Raw genomic sequence first — 16,924 nt, 5'->3', positions numbered from 1 at the left:
ACTCAAGGAATTCACAATTGGGGCAGCAGGGAGAGATATATAAACAAATAATTATGTTTTGATGGGCAGGTCCTCAAATAACATCTTTTTGTTAAAGGTCCTTTCATTATAACGTTTATGAGGAAAAAATCAATTATGGCTAGGATCACTGTCCATGTAGTTTGCCTGCTCTTCCCCACGTGTGCATGGGTTTTCTCTGGGGACTCCGTTTTCCTTCCACAACCCAAAGATGCGCACATTGGGTTGACTAGGGCCTCTGTAAGTGTGAGTGTGCTCTGCGAGGTAAGAGTGTCCTGTCCATGTTCTTTTCCTGCCAGGCACTCTGAGCTGCCTGGATAAACTATGGCCACCTGCCACCCGAAGTGGAATAAGGAGGTTAGAAAAGTAATTATCTTGTTTTTATTAATCTTTCTTAAATATATGTATAGCTCACATTTCTTTAAATGTTCAATATAAGTGTTTGGGGTCTTTAGAAGTTTAGTGGGTTTTGTGACCAAAAATATGTAGTAGTAACTTAACTCTTATTTATGTCAATTAGCCTATGATAAAAGTGGTTTCATTGTACGTCCTTTGTTCAAAGTTGCAAAATTAAGTGAGGGGTTACTGGATAAGGACCTACATTGAGCCTTAAGGGTACACGGGTTTAGGAGCAACAACTGTATTGGGTGACTGTCCCAGAAAGTTGCAAATGAAAAGCGTGTGACATTTAAGCTGCAGTTTACTGGTGAGCAGGCCTCCACCTTGCCAGTGAAAGATAACCCCACCCGGCGCCAGAGCTGGGGCAGTATTCTAACCCAGCGCCCGGATGTCAACGCACTCAGCCCACAGGGGTTTGCTGGCCACCTGGGGGCCCCGTCCGCGCACTCCGAGGCTCTTCCGCTTCCGGCTCAGAGGCCCCGGTACCGCCTTCGCCGCCCGGCGTGTCCCCGCTGCGCTCCGCGAGTCGGTCACCGCTCCCGTTACCGGGGCAACCGCGGCGCCTCCTCCGCGCCAGCTGGGATCATCTGTCCGCGCCATTTTCAAACTGCCCCTGCGCCGGAGCCGGTGTTTGGGGGAAAGGAACCAGCGAGGGAGGCAGGCTCGAGGACGATGCGGCCGCGGGCGGAGGGAGCCGCGGCCGGAGCTGCGGGTGAGTGCGGCCCCCGGGACGTAGGGCCGGCCGGGGCGGCGCCTTCGCTTCCCGGGCGGTCCCCGCGGCTCGGCCCGGGCACTGCCGGGAGGGCGGCCGCGCGACCGCGGGAGGAAGTGGGGCCGGGCGGGGCGCGGAGACTCCGCCGGCTCCGCTTCCTACGCCCCTTCCCCTCGACACCCGCCCGGGAAGCTGCGGGCGGGAGGTCGGCCTGCTGGAGCTGCCTGATTGCCCCCTGCCCGGCTCGCCACGGGCGTCTGTGCGGTCCGTGCAGACTGGCCAGCTGCTTTCTGATGGGTTGATTTAAACGTTAAAATGCCCTCTCGGTATTAGACTCATACGTGCTCTTTGTAAATACAGAAATGCCCCCAAAGTTGGGACAACAGCCATTTCTTAACCTTTGTCCCGCACCTTTGAAAGCATCCTCTCCCTTCCAGTCTTTAGGGAAGGACCTCGAGACCACTTCATTCGAAGTGGTTTTTAGTTTTAGTTTTTAGCCCATGTGCATACATACACACCGATACTTTAGTAAAATAAAATATACTGGCTTTCAGACGTTAATCTTTCAGACTTAATAGGTAGGTAGTTCTAAACACCATGCGTGGGGGACCTCGAAACCTAACTTTTTATGTTGTTTTAGCCACAGTTTTGAGTAATGGAGGTGTGGCTTGTGCGTGTGTGTGTGGGTGGGGAGACAGTAGTCCTATGGGTGGGAAAGCCTAATTACAAGTTTTTTGTCCTTGGGAGGATTTTAATCTTTTGCACCTGTCCTGTGTCATGATGCTTATTTGATTCATAATCATCCCTCCTCTCCCGCCTCCCGCTGCAGTATGTGAGGAAGTATTATTTCTGGGTCACCTAAGTTGGTACCAGACAAAGAGGGGGAAATGTTTGCATGGTGAAGGCTTGTTAGTACTTAGTTGCACAGGTGTATTTCTGATGTCTCCAGAAGTTTCTCTAATACACCCCGCATCAGCCAGGTTCCTCTGTGGAAGGAACAGAGAAAGTCTAAAGGGGCGCCGCCACTCGAATAAAAGGTTAGGGAGAGTATTGGGGGAAAAGATCTGTAGAAAGGAATAATTAAGGAGAGGTACTAACTTAGAAGTGATTGGTAAATTGAGGCGGCATGGTACGGAAACCAAACCAGAGTGCTGGATCACGACTCAGAAGACCTGACTACTCAAATACTTTGTGACCCTGCGGTTTGAGAAAGTTACTCTACTGAGGCAACCTTTGATCTTGGAATAGGGAGGGTTTCCTTGTCCTCATCTTCCTGACAGGATAGTTGTGAGGATCAAGTTTTGCATGTATTCACATGTGTTCACGGTTTATAAATTGTGAAGAACGATAGAGATGTCAAATAAAATAATAGAGATGTTTCATTTGGTTTAAAGTACTAGGACTATATTTGCCTGTATTTTAAAAGACAGAGATAAAAACATGTACCAGAGATACTTAGGTGTTTGTGTATTTTTTATGATTGAAGTAAAATTTACATGGTGAAACACACAGATCTTAAGTGTACTATTCGAAAAGCATTGATATGTATACACTGGGTAATCACTACCCCAATCAAGGTTATATTTTCATCACCCCAGAAAGTTCCCTCTTAAACCTTCCAGTCAATAACCACCCACCAGCCACAGGTGACTGCTGTTTTAATTTCTGCCCACATAGTTTAATTTTGCCTGTTCTTGAATTTTACATAAAGGGAATCGTATATGTGCTGGCTTCTGTTGCTCAAATAATGTTACTCAAATTCATCAGTGTGGTTGACATGTATCTGTAGTATTCCTGAGTATTATTACATTGTGTAAATATATCATAGCTTATCCTGCTGTTGACAGATATGTAGGTTGTTTCTCCTGCTATGAATAGTCTTGTAGAGCCTCTCAGTGGATATTTTAATTTCACCTTGGAATAGAATTACAGAGTTATAGGGCAGAGTGTGTTTAACTTTATAAAAAATTGCCAAGACATTTTCCACAGTGCTTTTACACTCTAGTCAGTAGTGTAAAGATTCCAGTTGCTCCAAATCTTTGACATTTGGTATTGTACTTTTAATTTTTGCCATTTTAGTATGTGTGAAATTGTACCTCATTGTGGCTTTAAATTTTATTTCCCTGATGCCTGACGGTGTTAAGCACCCTTTCATATGATTCTTTCCCATTAAGATATCTTTTGTAAGGTGCCTGTTCAGGGCTTTAGCCCATTTTCTTACTGAGTTGTTTTTAGTAAGAATTGAATTGTAAGAGTTAATTTATATATCCCATGTACAAATCCTTTGTTAGATATTGTGAATATTTTCTCCCACTCATATTTGCCTTTTTGTTTCTTAATGGAATATTTTGATGAGCAGATATTTTTTAATTTGATGAAACCTAATTTATCAAGTTTTTCTATTTATTGCTTTTAAAAGAGGCGTCTGTACAGATTCTCTGCCTACCTCAGGAAAATATTCTACTTTGTTTTTTTCAAGAAGCCTTATTGTTTTAACTTTCACATGTAAGTTTATGCAGAGCTACTTATTTTAATGCAGCGATATGAATATCATAAAGCATTCAATTTAAAACGATCTAAATCTGCCTAAAGAGAAAAAAATAATTGCTTCCTACTAAAAGATTCTTCTTTTTATCATAAAACAATAATAATAGCTATACTAATAGAATGATGTTTCACTCTTTTCTTTTAGGACTTTAATTTTTGGAAGTGAATAAAACTAGTTTTGGAAGACAAAATGACTACAGCTGCAGAAAGAAAATATATTAATATTAGAAAAAGATTGGATCAGTTGGGATACCGCCAGACTTTGACAGTGGAATGTTTACCTTTGGTAGAAAAACTTTTCAGGTAAAGATGAAAATAGAGTTCTAAACCTGTGTGATCCTTAATCCCACTTATCTAGTTTCTGGTTGGACTTTTTGCTTTAGTAAAGAAATAGGTAAGTTTTTGAAAAGTTCTTAAATTATCTGAAGCTCATCTATTCATCCTAGATTCTGGTCCCCTGTCATCAATTCAGGGCTTCCACATTGCAAAACTCTAGGAGTCACCATTCACACTATACTTTCAGAATAAACATTTCGGAAAGTAGTCTCTGTGAGTAGAATTATAGTGTTTTATGTGGTTTTCTGTTATAGTTAGGAGTTCTATGTCTGCCTTATTTACTAGTCTTTAATTACTATTAATAACAGTTTTCTAATATGTGGTAATTGGTCATTTTTTAGCTGTTACATGTTACTTTAACTGAAAGATTATTTGTGATTTTGTTTTTTTTTTTTTTTCCCCACAAGTTCTATTACTGCGATTTGAGACTGGAGCAGGGAAATTGCTTATTGAGCTTTTGCAGTGGGAATATAAGAGATGATGGAAAAGAGAGAATGGATGAAAGATATTTTGTGGTTTTTAGTATGGCCTTAAAAACCCTTCCTGATCTAGTCCCTGCAGATTCATCTCCCATGTAGAGAAGGACTTGAAACTTGCTAAACATATGTACACTCTTACCCTAGGTCTCTTCATATGCTGTAATATCTGCCTGCAAAGTTTCTTTCTTCTCTCCCTCCTCCCTTGCCCTTGTGCTTGGTCAGCTATATGGCCTGCAAGACTCTGTCATGGCTGTTTCATTCTACCCTAACTGCTTTCATGAACAGAAACTTTTGCTTCTCTTTAGAATCAAACGCCATGAGACTAGAGACTGACTTTATCACTGCTATACCTATGACAGGCTGAACACATACTTGGCACTGAAATTTATTTTGTTGAGTTTATCTGATAGTATTTTAACTTTTTGACAAACTCTCAATAGATTATAAGCTCCATGGACAGTGGTTTCTTTATTGTATTTCCTGCTCAATAAATATTGTTGGAGTAAATGTTCTACTAGTCTATGTTCTTAGAGGTAAGGAACTGATTCTTCTTTATCGTATACCTGGCACTTAGCATATAGCAGGTACTCAATAAATATTTGCCGAATGAACAAATAGGTTTTGCAGATTCCAGGATCACCTAATTGGATGTGGAGGATGAGCCAGAGGGGAGATTCAAATAATACTTATGAAAAATTATTTCCTAATTTTTAATCCTTGTTTTGAGAAATTTTGTAATATTCCTAGTATCTTGACTTAGTGTTTTTATTTGTTTTTAGATTTCGGCTCATTTAGCATTTACCCATTTAAGCTTATTTAGAAATATATTTTAAGTTATTAGAGAGTTACAGGAAAAAAGTTTTTTTAAGTTAAAAGAGTATTTCCTTGTATTTACATTTTCTCTTCTTTCATTTTAGTGACCTAGTTCATACAACAGAAAGTCTTCGGAAATCAAAATTATCTTCTGTGAAAGCTGAAAAAGAAAGTGCCAATTTTGATTTTGTTTTGGAACCTTATAAACTTGAAAATGCAAGATTGAGCAAGGAAAATAATGAATTATACCTGGAATTAATGAAACTGAGGGAACAATCAGCCCAACATATTAAAGGTAAAATTTTGTGATTTTAAAAATACAATATTTTTGCCCTTTTTGTTTTATATGTAGCAAAGGCTAATGTAATTTTAAACAATTGATTAGAAAGTGAAAGATTCTACTTGCTACAGCTCATGAAATTCTGTAGGATATGTTGAAGAGTTCCTAAGAAGTAAAATAAATTTTTATTTTTCACATCTGTATTTGTCTCCACTATATCTGGATTCCATATTTAGCTTTATAATTGCTATAGAAAAGATTAAATGCTGAAACTGAGGAAACGATCTTGTCAAAAGCTCTGTATCATTCTGATTCTTTAATACTCCATCTTTGAGCTAAAAGGTAAAATAGAATGATTTCAAAAAATACTGGGAAAAGGGTAATTATATGGCTATCTTATTATAAATTCTTATGTTCAGTAGAAAGCCCTGCCTAAAACCTAAACTTATGAATTGATATACCCAATTTACTGGATCAAAAGCCATGGTTTATATTTAGGCTCACACAGCAGAAGAAAATATAATTTCTTTTGTGCTTAATAACTTATTTGCAGTTTTGTTAAGAGTGATAGAAAAGATAATAGTCTTTCAAAACAACCATGCATAAGAACCAGGTAGAGCCTTTCAATCTGATGTGACTTTTTGCATTTTGTGAAATGGAAGAACTTCATTGATTTATTGACCTATAAAATACTTTTTGAATCTTTTAAGAGTTGAAAACTACATTGAAGAGGTGTGCATGTGAAACAGCTGATCTGAAATTTTTGAATAACCAATATGTTCATAAACTCAAACTTTTGGAGAAAGAGAGCAAAGCTAAGAATGAACGAATTCAACAACTTCAAGAAAAGAATTTGCATGCTGTTGTTCAAACTCCAGGTAAGTCTGTTCCTTTTCAGAACCAGTTATACACATCTGATGTTTTAAAGATGTTAAAATCATTAATAGGACTGAAATAAGACTTTGGATTTTTGTGCTTAGACTTTAGTATTTGAATATCCTGGTAGTATTTTTTACACGTGCTTAGAAACATATAATAATAGCTTCTAAGATATAAGAAGTCTAACTTCAATGCCCAGAGTTTTATTTCTTTAATCATTATTTTAAATTCTCTTACCTATTATTATTATTATTATTTTAGTTGTAAAAATACTCCATACTGAATTTGGAAATGACATACTTTCTTAATTTTACTATTTTTAGCTTTATGCTCATTAGTTCTCAAGCACAGGAAAAGGAATAATGGGGCATATCCAAGTTGATGGTTGTCCAGGCATAAGGTTGGTGGGAGAATGTTTAGTACTAGTGACAGTATCATTGAGATATCTGAACCATGGGACCATGATTATAAAAGTAAGTGAGACATAGGAAAGCGCTAGATATGAGACCGTGTCGAGACTGAAGAGTTAAAGAGCATGGTGAAGACCAATAATAATTTGGTCAGAATTAAGATTATGATCAGAAGAGAGTTGAAAATCTAGAAGCTGGCACAGTTCTGAGTGGTGACCAAGTCCAGACACAGTCATGTTATTGTATGCTTGAAGCTGAGTGGAGAGGGCACTCATGAGTTGACAGCTAAGGAACTGAGAAGCCAGGGAAGGGAAGAATTAGTGGAACCCAAGAAGGGAGGAAATGAGATGGAGAGGTGGACTGTGAGGCAAAGATGGGGAAAAGTGGGAAAGATCATGGACATAACTAGAAGGTTGAGGAAAAAAGAGGATAATCAAGCTTCCTTAAAAAAGAATGAGACAGATTCAAGAGAGATTGAGGAGGTGTAATCACTAGAATTTAGTGACTGAATGTGATAGATGGGAGGTAGAGGAATTCTCAGATTTCTGTTACAAGTGAATGAGTGGGTAGATGATGATACTATTTCTTAATGGAGAGAATGCAGGAGGTGAACAGGAGTCCTCTTTGGGAAGTGTTAGATGTGTTATACCCACAGGATATTCACTTTGAGATTTCTGGTATGTAGTCGAATGTGTAGATCTGCTCTCAGAAGTATGGTCCCTGATGGAGATGCAGATTTGGGAGTCATTGGGGTATCATGGCAATTGAAGCTATAGACATGGTAGGAATTATCTAGTAAGATGTAGTCTGGTAAGAGAGGAATACCAGAGACAGACCCTAGGTAAGTTGGCATTTAAGAGACTAATGGAAGAAGAGGGTCTTTGAAAGAAACTGAGATACAACCAAGGTAGAAAACCTGTAGATAAGGGAAGAAGAAAATGGTTCGTCTTGTCTAGGTGTATAACTACAGGCAGGCAATTTAAATACTTTTTATTTGCTTATTTCATCCTCAAAATGAGAGATAAGAGTATGCAAAATTTATTAGGATTCTAATGAAGACAAAGTTGTGGGTTATTTTTTTCTTCATGAGTTTTTAAGTACATGTCTAATCTTGGTTAGATGCTAGAAAAGGTAAATTACCCATGGGGTTTGGACCAAAACAGGGTATATTTATTCATAAAAAAAGAAATTACTTCGGCTAGTTTTAAGGATAATTAAGAAATCATTACCCACTAATTCCGGTTATAGCATGATTTTATATTACAGATGATACTTCATTGTATACTAATTTTACTACCTAAAATTTCAGTTACCTGCTCTTTTGGCATTGCTTAATTAACAGTATTTTAGTTCTCACTGCCTTTAAGCTCCTCATTTGACAGTTTGCTGCTTATGGTGACTTTTTGAGTTCATAATAGTGAATACCACCACAACTCACACTCAGCTTTTAATCTTGCCAAAGGCTTGTCTTTATCTAGTAGAGGAACAGATTAAATCTGGGCATACATGCCAAGCATGCAGAATAAAACTTGTTTTATAACCGTGTCTTGCTGAGATTTTCAGGAAGACATTGTTTAGTTTAAGGTCAAGGTGGGTATAAATGAGGGAGAAAATATTTTATCAATATGGAACATGAGCTAGAGACAGACTTTATAACAAAAAGGCTAACTTTCTGGAATATTTAATTCTAAAATAGTAGTTTGTTTCTTATTAATTTTTTAAAATTCCCTTTTAAAAATTTTTAAAAATTCCTTTTTTTTCAGGTGGCAGGAAAAGAAGTATTGCCTTTAGGCGCCAGCGTATGCAAATTGATGAACCAGCCCCTCCCTCTGAAGTCAGTTCGTATCCAGTTCCTCAGCCAGATGACCCTTATATTGCAGACCTCCTACAAGTGGCTGATAACAGGTACATTAAATAATTTTTTGCTGGCTTTAGTTAATTGATCACTTGATTAACTGAATATTTCTTGACAATAGGGTTTTTGTAGTAACTGTTGTATCTCTAGTGCCTAGCACAGAACTTGGCATAAGCACTCAGTAAATACTTTCTGAATGTATTCCGAATATAGAATGTTTTTATTTGTTTTGAAACTTTGATTTCAGAGAGATCATATACCTGATATTTCTGCCCATATTTGCTTTGAAACAATTCAGTGCCAACTAGAACCTATTTCAGTAGAGTTGCTTTGACATTTAGTTTCATCTCCTAAGTAAAGTTATCTTTTACAGGACTTTATTCATATTTATGTGAAATGCCAATGGATAGATTTGTAACTAACTGGCTTTGAAATTCTTGTTTCACGATTCTCTAATTCTATATGTTTGCTTAATTGGAATCATATAATTCTGTTTTAATTAAAACTTCATTAAGCTTTCTAGGAAAGGCATGATATCAGTGTTCTGGGAATGTAAAGATAAAAAAGATGGTATAGCTGCTTTTGAGAAGCTTACAATCCAGTAGTGAAATGAGACAAGAGAAATACACAGAACGCCATTAAAATAATGTAAAGGGGTTCGAAGAAGCAAGAGAGCACTAGTGAAAGTCTCTATGGTCATAGATAGAGAAACATTTTAAAATATGGAAACAGTGCAGATAACTTTTCATTTTATAGATGATGCAGAGACTATGAGGGAGTTTTTCCACTTTATTAATCTCAATATAACAATTTAAAGAAGTACTTTGAGTAAAGTACTAATTAGGCTCTCATAGCTCAGTTATTCTCACACAGTATTACATGTCTATATTTATATAGGTATCTGACCTTAACCTTGAAATATTTTGTTTTTCTGTTACAGTTACAATCTAGGACTTCTTAGACAATGTGTCAATATTATTTAAGGAAGTTTTTTGGCTGCATATGAATCATTTTCTCTCTTTCTCATCATTTTTCTTTCCTATCAAACCATTATAGGTGCATTAGTTTCTTGGTTATCTTGTTCGTTTTAATTTGCAAATGCACATTTGTTTTCAGCCATTCCTGCATATATATGAGTGCAGTTGCATAGGTACTCTTCTAAACGTATACTAGTAGAAAATGTTGGTTCCAGTGTTCGCAGGGACGAACTGTGTCCGCCTCACTTATTCTACCCCATGGAAAATCTCTCTTAAAGAAGACCTGGTTTCAGGCCTTATCTTTCCAGTATGTAAGTGGTTGTGTCATACGTATATAATGCTTGGCAAGGTGGGATGTCATATACATACATTTGGGCAATTGCAGAATTGAGGTAATTTGGACAAATTTTGATTCTGTTACAATTAACAAGTTCAAGAAAGGAGTTGCATTTTTAGCTACTTGGACATTTTTAGTATTTCTCAATATTTTTCTTTTCTCAAGGATTATAGAAAATACAGTTTTTTTTTTAAAGAAAATACAGGGTTAGTTAGGATCAGAAAACACATTTAAGGCCTTTCCATCACTTAATAATGTTGTGAGTTTTAGACTGTACCTCAATTTCTGAACCTGAGAATTAGCATCATTTCAAAGAGTTGTCCTAAGGATCAAAATGCAGTAGTAGGTGTTTTATTGTATGATGTTTCTTAGTTTTAAATTATTTATCACTCAATTTTATCTGTTATAAAACTTACAAGATGATATACTTTATCCTTTGGCATAACACTTCATAATTCATTGAGAAACAAAGTAAAGAATTTATAAAGGAGTGTGTCTAGTTTCATTTCTTGTTATTTTATATTTTTTAACAAAAGCATATTGGCATTAGTTATGAATGTGTTTCAGAATTCAAGAACTTCAACAGGAGGTCCACCAGTTACAAGAAAAATTATCAGTGATGGAAAGTGAACTGAGAGATTATAACAAGCAGGTAGGATTTTTATTTATTTGCATAGTAGGATTTCAGTTGGGTGTATGCTGTGATTATAAATAGAATTCAGTTATATTTGATATTACTGATACTGAGTATTTATATAGCTTTTATCTTTTTCATCAATTTATTAATAGAGTGAATAGCTGAATGGCTTAGATGGCTTTAGAGCAATTCTACTCCATTCCCTTCATTATGCATTGTGGTAAATAGTAGTTTTTTGTCTTGTTATTTTGTTTTTCTTTTAGGTGAATCATCTATTTCCCCATATGTAATTTTTAACCATATTACTATTTCCATCTCGGGAAGTATTTTATTAAGTGTGCTTTGCTTTATCATGGTGTATTTATTAATCTTTTTACTCTTACAGATTTTGTCATTTTGAACATAAATTTATTTGAATGTTACTCTTCTGTGTTGCCATATTTTTTGTGTTTTCTCTACAAGTACTAAGTATTTAATAAAACAGTTTTCTGAAGAAGCAGGGGAGTTAATAGTTATAGTTAGATCATAACCATACAATCTTTGTTATTTCTTACTTTATGTTGGTTTCATAACTAAGTTCTGATTTGGGTAATTACAGGCTTTTTTCCTTAGTATACTTACCGAAGTTTAAATGGGGTAACACGTTTTTTCATTTTCTGTATTTTTTTTTTTTTTTGGAGTAATGTGATCTGCACATGCAAATATAGATGTAACTTACATGTTGGTATAACTCTTACGTTTGTTAAGTATTTTGAAGATTATTTGGATAAAAATGGAGTTAAAAGAAAAAAGGCATCATAATAATGTCACCCAAAAACATCCTTAATGGACAGATGAAAGTATCAGATATACACATGAGTCGAATATTTTTCAACTTATATTCACACTTTCATCACATTTTTCCTAAGTACTTTATAAACATAATCTACCAACCTTTGCTATCTCTGTGAGGTTGCTGAGGATTTGGAGAAAATAGTCTGACCATTGCGATTGAAACTTCCAATTTATTGTGGTTATCAATCTCAGCTGAGTCCACTGTGTTGCCTTTTTTTTTTTTTTTTGCTTGAGTTATGTTTTTCTCAGCATATATTCTAAATTTTGCTGTTCTTTTCATGCTCTTTCCCCAACTATAATACCTTCCTTCTCAGGACATTACCTGTTTCAACTGCTTATCTTTACCTTTATAATCAGGCTATCGAGACTTAATGGGTAGTATTCTGTTTAAAGCTTAGTCTTTCTTGGCCCCATGTCCTCTATTTTCCTTAGGACCTTGCTTTAATCGATTATTCTTTCTTTAACAAATACTTATATGGCCACTGTATAATTATTAATTATTTTAACCTTCATAACAGTCATTTGAGAAGGAGCTATTATCGTCATCACTACCATCCCTTAAAAAAATCTTTTAACTACCTCTCCTTGCTTCTGCTTTCTCCTCCCTCATGAAAACTTCTCTAGAGTACCTTACTCTTCTGTCTCTGCTTCTTTACTTTCTGCTCACTACTTAACTAATTGCAGTCTGGCTTCTGCCCCACCAGGACATAAGTTAGTCTGGTTAATGACACCTCTGACATGAATTGCTAGATCCGAAAGGATACTTTTAGTCTTTATTTTCTTGACCCGCTCCAGTATTTGACATTAGTCATAATTTCTCCTTGAAACTCTTCCATGACCCCATTTTCTTTTGGTTTTCTTTTTTTTAACCTCTTGTAATTTTCTCTGCTTTTCTCCTCTGCCTATTCCCTGAACTATTACTCTTTTCCAGGATGCTGTCTTTGACCCATTCTCTTTTTCCCTGTATGTTTTCTCTGGTGGTCTCATTCATTCTCTTGATTTAAAATATTGTCTGTATGTTGATGACTCCCCAATCTCTCTTAGGCTTGAACCTCTCTGCTGAGCTCTAGACCCATATATCCAACTTAACACTGGGCATTTCTACTCGAATAAAGGCTCTTTATATTTACATGTTTTGTACTGAACTTGTTTGTCTTCTGTCTCAAATCTGTTTTTCCTCTTATATTCTCTACTTTGGTGGATAACATCACCATCTACCTGTAGTTTTCCTAGATTTCATTCTCTTCTCTTTAAATACCACTCACCAAGTTCTGTCAGTTCTTCTGCATAAGTACTCCTTGAATTTATTTCTACTCTTCCCTATCCCACTGTTTTAGGCTTAGTCATCTCCCATACATTCCTGAGGTTTCCCTGCCTCTGGTTTTATTCTTGTCAAATTCATTCCTGAGTTCAAAGTAAGATTATCAGCAAAGTATTCATTGTTTATCATAATTAGTTCCTGCATAATTTTTCAGATTCACCTCCAACCATTAGTTCCCTTGCACATTACAGTCCAGTCGTACTGAGCCAGTTCTAGTCCCTCAAGCATATCATGTTGTTTTATCCTTCTGTGTCACTAATTGGAACATTGCCTCTCTCTCTTTATAGAATCATTTATTACCTTTTTGAACATATTTATTTGATAAGGCCTTCACTAATTTCCACAGGTATGAACATATGGAAAGTAACTCACTTTATTCCCTTAACTACTTTTGTGCCACATACCTATTTCCTTTATTTTACCATTAAACAACTTTGTACAGAAATATTGGCTTACTTGCTAGATTTCTTCATAAAGCTATGTTCCTGAAAGTCAGGAATCGTGTTTTATTTGTCTTTATGTACCTAGATCTGTGCTCAGTAGTTGTTGAATTGAATGCTTGGTTTTTGTTTTCAATTTTTTGCTGGGCAAAAAATCTTGAAAGTGTGAGTTTTTCCAAATTCTTGCATGTGAATAGTGTGAATTCATGATTGATAGTGATCTTTTCGTACAACTGTTGTTTTTTAAATAATCATTAAATTTACTCCAGCTTCCTATTCTTTTTAATATTGAATTTCAGTAGCAATTCATTTTTTGGTGTGTTTTGGTGTGTTTTAAATTCATTTGTTTATTCATTTATTTCACTAGACACCGAAGTAGTTCAGACTCAATTTTAGTACTCAGCAGTTTCTTTTATGTAAACACTGCCTAATCTTAGCAGAGGGAAATAAAAACCTAAAAATAAATTAGGAAGAATCTATTCAGGAGAAATACTTATGAAAGCCATGCTGACTATTCTTATGTTGATATTTTGTGGGGATTTTTTTGTATTTTTGTTCTACATATATGTTTCATAATCTCATATATGTGTGAATACATATATGAATGTTTGTTAATCTCTTGTATGTATACATTGTACAACATAAGAAAAATGGAAGTATGTCCAAATAAATGTTTATTCAGTGTTAATCATTTGGTCGAAAACTAGATTTTTTAAAATGTTATCATGACTTTATGTTTTCAGATTGAATTAAGAGAACGAGAAATAGAACGACTATCCATTGCATTGGATGGTGGCCGCTCCTCTGATATCCTCTCTCTGGAGACTAAAAATAAAACCAACGAAAAGCTTATTGCTCATTTAAATATTCAGGTAATGACTTTTATAGTTATTTCACTAAATGTATAAACTCCTAAGTGTTTATAATGGTCCCTGGAGTCGTAAAAGTGACAATGTTGTTCACTGAAGTATTATGTAACAGTGGGAAAAATTTGATAGAGCCCAAGTGTTCGGATGTAGAATGAAGCTATTGAAAAATTATGTTTGTGAAGAATATTAATGAGTCAGGAATATATATACCATAATGTTAAGTATTTAAAAGAAGAGACTAAACTATATACACAATGTGATCTTTTTTGCTGTTTTAAAATGTATATAAACTCAGATAAAGCAATGGAAGAAAATATATCAAAATATACTACCATAGTTTATCTTAGTGTGATGGGATAGGCTTCCTTATGATTTTATTTTTTAAAATTTTATGAACACATATTTCTTTTACAATGTAAACAAGAGGATTTAAAAAAATAAATATAAAAATTAAACTTGCAGTTTTTTAACTACCTATGTAATGGATTTCCTGCCATGCATTTGACCTAAAAGTGCAAGAATAGGAGAGTTTAATAAAGCATGACACGTGACCTTTACACATTTAGACATGTCAGTGCTGCCTGGGCACAACCAGACTAGATTCAGGCTCACGTTTCAGCAATAGTTCTAGAGTAGTGCTGTCTAAAATAAATTGTATATGAGCCATATATATAATTTAAAATTTTCTAGTAGCCAAATTAAAAAAAGTAAAAAACAGGTGAAATTAATTTTAATAATATATTTATCTCATATGTCTAAAGTATTATTTCAATATGTAATCAATTTGTAAAATATTGAGATATTTTATATTCTTTTTATTTTTTTGTGCTAAGTCTGAAATTCTGTGTATATTTTACATTTATAGCACATTTCAGTCTGGACTAGCCACATTTAAAGTGCTCGGTAACCATATGTGGATGCTAGTGGCTACTACATTAGACAGCACAGCCTAGAGTAATATTATCGTCATAGTGATTGATATTCTTGTCATATTCTTAGAATTCTGTGTTGGAAAAATGTTCACACAGATTTCTTATTCTTTCCTTCCATGCTTGAAAATCTAAAGTCAGTGGCTATATATTAAACCATATTGTCAGTTTTTCAAATCCAAATAGTACAAGTTTGTGAGTATAAAATAGTTGTATTTTTTTATGTAATATTTTAAATATTATCTTGAAAGTTTAGTAGTTAGATTAATCTTCCAGTTCATGTACCTAACAAATTCAATTTAGGTTGACTTTCTTCAGCAAGCTAATAAAGACCTGGAGAAGCATATACAAGAGCTTATGGAAACCAAAGATACAGTGACTACTGAAGTTGTTAACTTAAGTAACAAAAATGAAAAACTCTGCCAAGAATTAACTGAAATAGACCAATTAGCACAGCAATTGGAAAGACATAAAGAAGAAGTGCTTGAGACTGCTGATAAAGAACTTGGGGAAGCAAAGGTATGTCTAGGTTGCAGGACTATTCTCTTAGAGCATAGTGAGCTCGAGCCCTTTTGATATCTGATTTGAGTCTTTTGGTTTGTTTGTTTCGTAATTCAAGTTTTTCTAAAGTGTCGTTTATATGCTCTAAATGCTTGTACTGGTTGTTTGGGTGTGTTTCTCTCCATGCTATTTTCCTTTCAGCTCTCCATCTCTGTCCTTTTATTCTTTGCTTTGTGAACAAGCTTTGGAAATTTGTCCTCTTTATTGTTTTGTGCTCATGAGCCCCTTTAAATGTATTTTTTAAAACTCTGCATGTTCTTGCACATTTTTAAGTTGGTGGCTAACATTTTTCATCTTTAAGTTTAAATAGATATAAAGGATGTAATCTGGTCTACTGTAAATATCAATCTTTTTTTTAATATTGATCTCAAAATAACACTGTCACATTATTCTTTAAATGTAGCCAGTAGATTCCAAATGACCCTTTCTTGAAATCTCCACAAAATTTTATCCTATTTTAACATATTTTATGCTTGAGTATCTTTTCTGATCACCCTATTAGATATCTCTGCAATAAATAAATACATGAATTGAAATGTTTTATTTTTTAAAATATTCTGAGTATAAGGTTCAAAGTGTTAGCATTTTCCTCTGAATAATGTTGTCATTACAATTATTAGCAATCAGTGGATCAAAGAGACAAATATAGCACAAATACTCAAATTCTTATTAAATACAAAAGTAAAATTTTATTGGAAATGCATTTCTCAATAAGATATAATGGTAGAAAATAGTGCCTTAATTCAAGAATTTGGACAGTTCTAACATATCAGATTATCTTTTTTCTGGTGCTTCAACAAATTTTCAATATCTTGAGACAGTGTGACATTAAGTGTATGCCTTTCTTTTGAAAAGTGGGAGAGAGGCAGTTGTGAGAGAAGGCTGGAAAGGAGAACTCACATAATTCCTAGACCACAAGCAGGTTCTCAGATAATTTTTAAGAAGGACTTTATGTAAATTAAAAACGTAGATATTTCAGGATGGCTCCATAATGTAGTGGTTAACATGTCCGCTTTATATGCAGAAGGTCTTAGGCTGGCGCCCCAGGTGGAACCAAGGACCATAACCTGGGTGCGCTGGCCCTGGGGGTGCGCCAGGGCCCAATTGCACGCCCTGAGCATGTGGGAGGCGATGCCCCACCTTCAGAGATCCAGTTCTTAAGGGGAAACAACAACATCCATATGTCAGGGGCAGAAGTGGAGGTGTGGGGGAATAAAGAGGGGGGGAATAAAAAATTAAAAAAATAATAAATATGTAAAAATAAAAACCTAGATATTGTGTCCTTAAAACC

The 16,924-nt window shown here is 35.4% G+C and overlaps 1 protein-coding gene across 2 annotated transcripts in view; it reads left to right on the top strand.

Moving 5' to 3' along the window:
- The first annotated feature begins 954 nt into the window (after positions 1-954).
- The window catches only part of CEP135 (centrosomal protein 135), a 67,662-nt gene continuing 51,692 nt past the window's right edge, over positions 955-16,924 (top strand). Inside the window, exons 1-8 of one of the 2 annotated variants that reach the window (XM_036227917.1) lie at positions 955-1,129; positions 3,822-3,979; positions 5,409-5,599; positions 6,295-6,462; positions 8,637-8,778; positions 10,610-10,694; positions 14,018-14,146; positions 15,391-15,591. In XM_036227917.1, the coding sequence (XP_036083810.1) occupies positions 3,867-3,979; positions 5,409-5,599; positions 6,295-6,462; positions 8,637-8,778; positions 10,610-10,694; positions 14,018-14,146; positions 15,391-15,591 (1,029 nt within the window). In that variant the 5' untranslated portion in view covers positions 955-1,129; positions 3,822-3,866. Of the gene's footprint in view, positions 1,130-3,821; positions 3,980-5,408; positions 5,600-6,294; positions 6,463-8,636; positions 8,779-10,609; positions 10,695-14,017; positions 14,147-15,375; positions 15,592-16,924 lie in introns of both variants that reach the window. The other variant, XM_036227916.1, reaches the window with a different exon arrangement.

Source organism: Rousettus aegyptiacus, unplaced genomic scaffold (assembly GCF_014176215.1).
Source record: "Rousettus aegyptiacus isolate mRouAeg1 unplaced genomic scaffold, mRouAeg1.p scaffold_m13_p_10, whole genome shotgun sequence".
Taxonomy (NCBI): Eukaryota; Metazoa; Chordata; class Mammalia; order Chiroptera; family Pteropodidae; genus Rousettus; species Rousettus aegyptiacus.
Note: the sequence above shows the minus strand (reverse complement) of the source record. Positions and strands in the feature narration are given on the sequence as shown.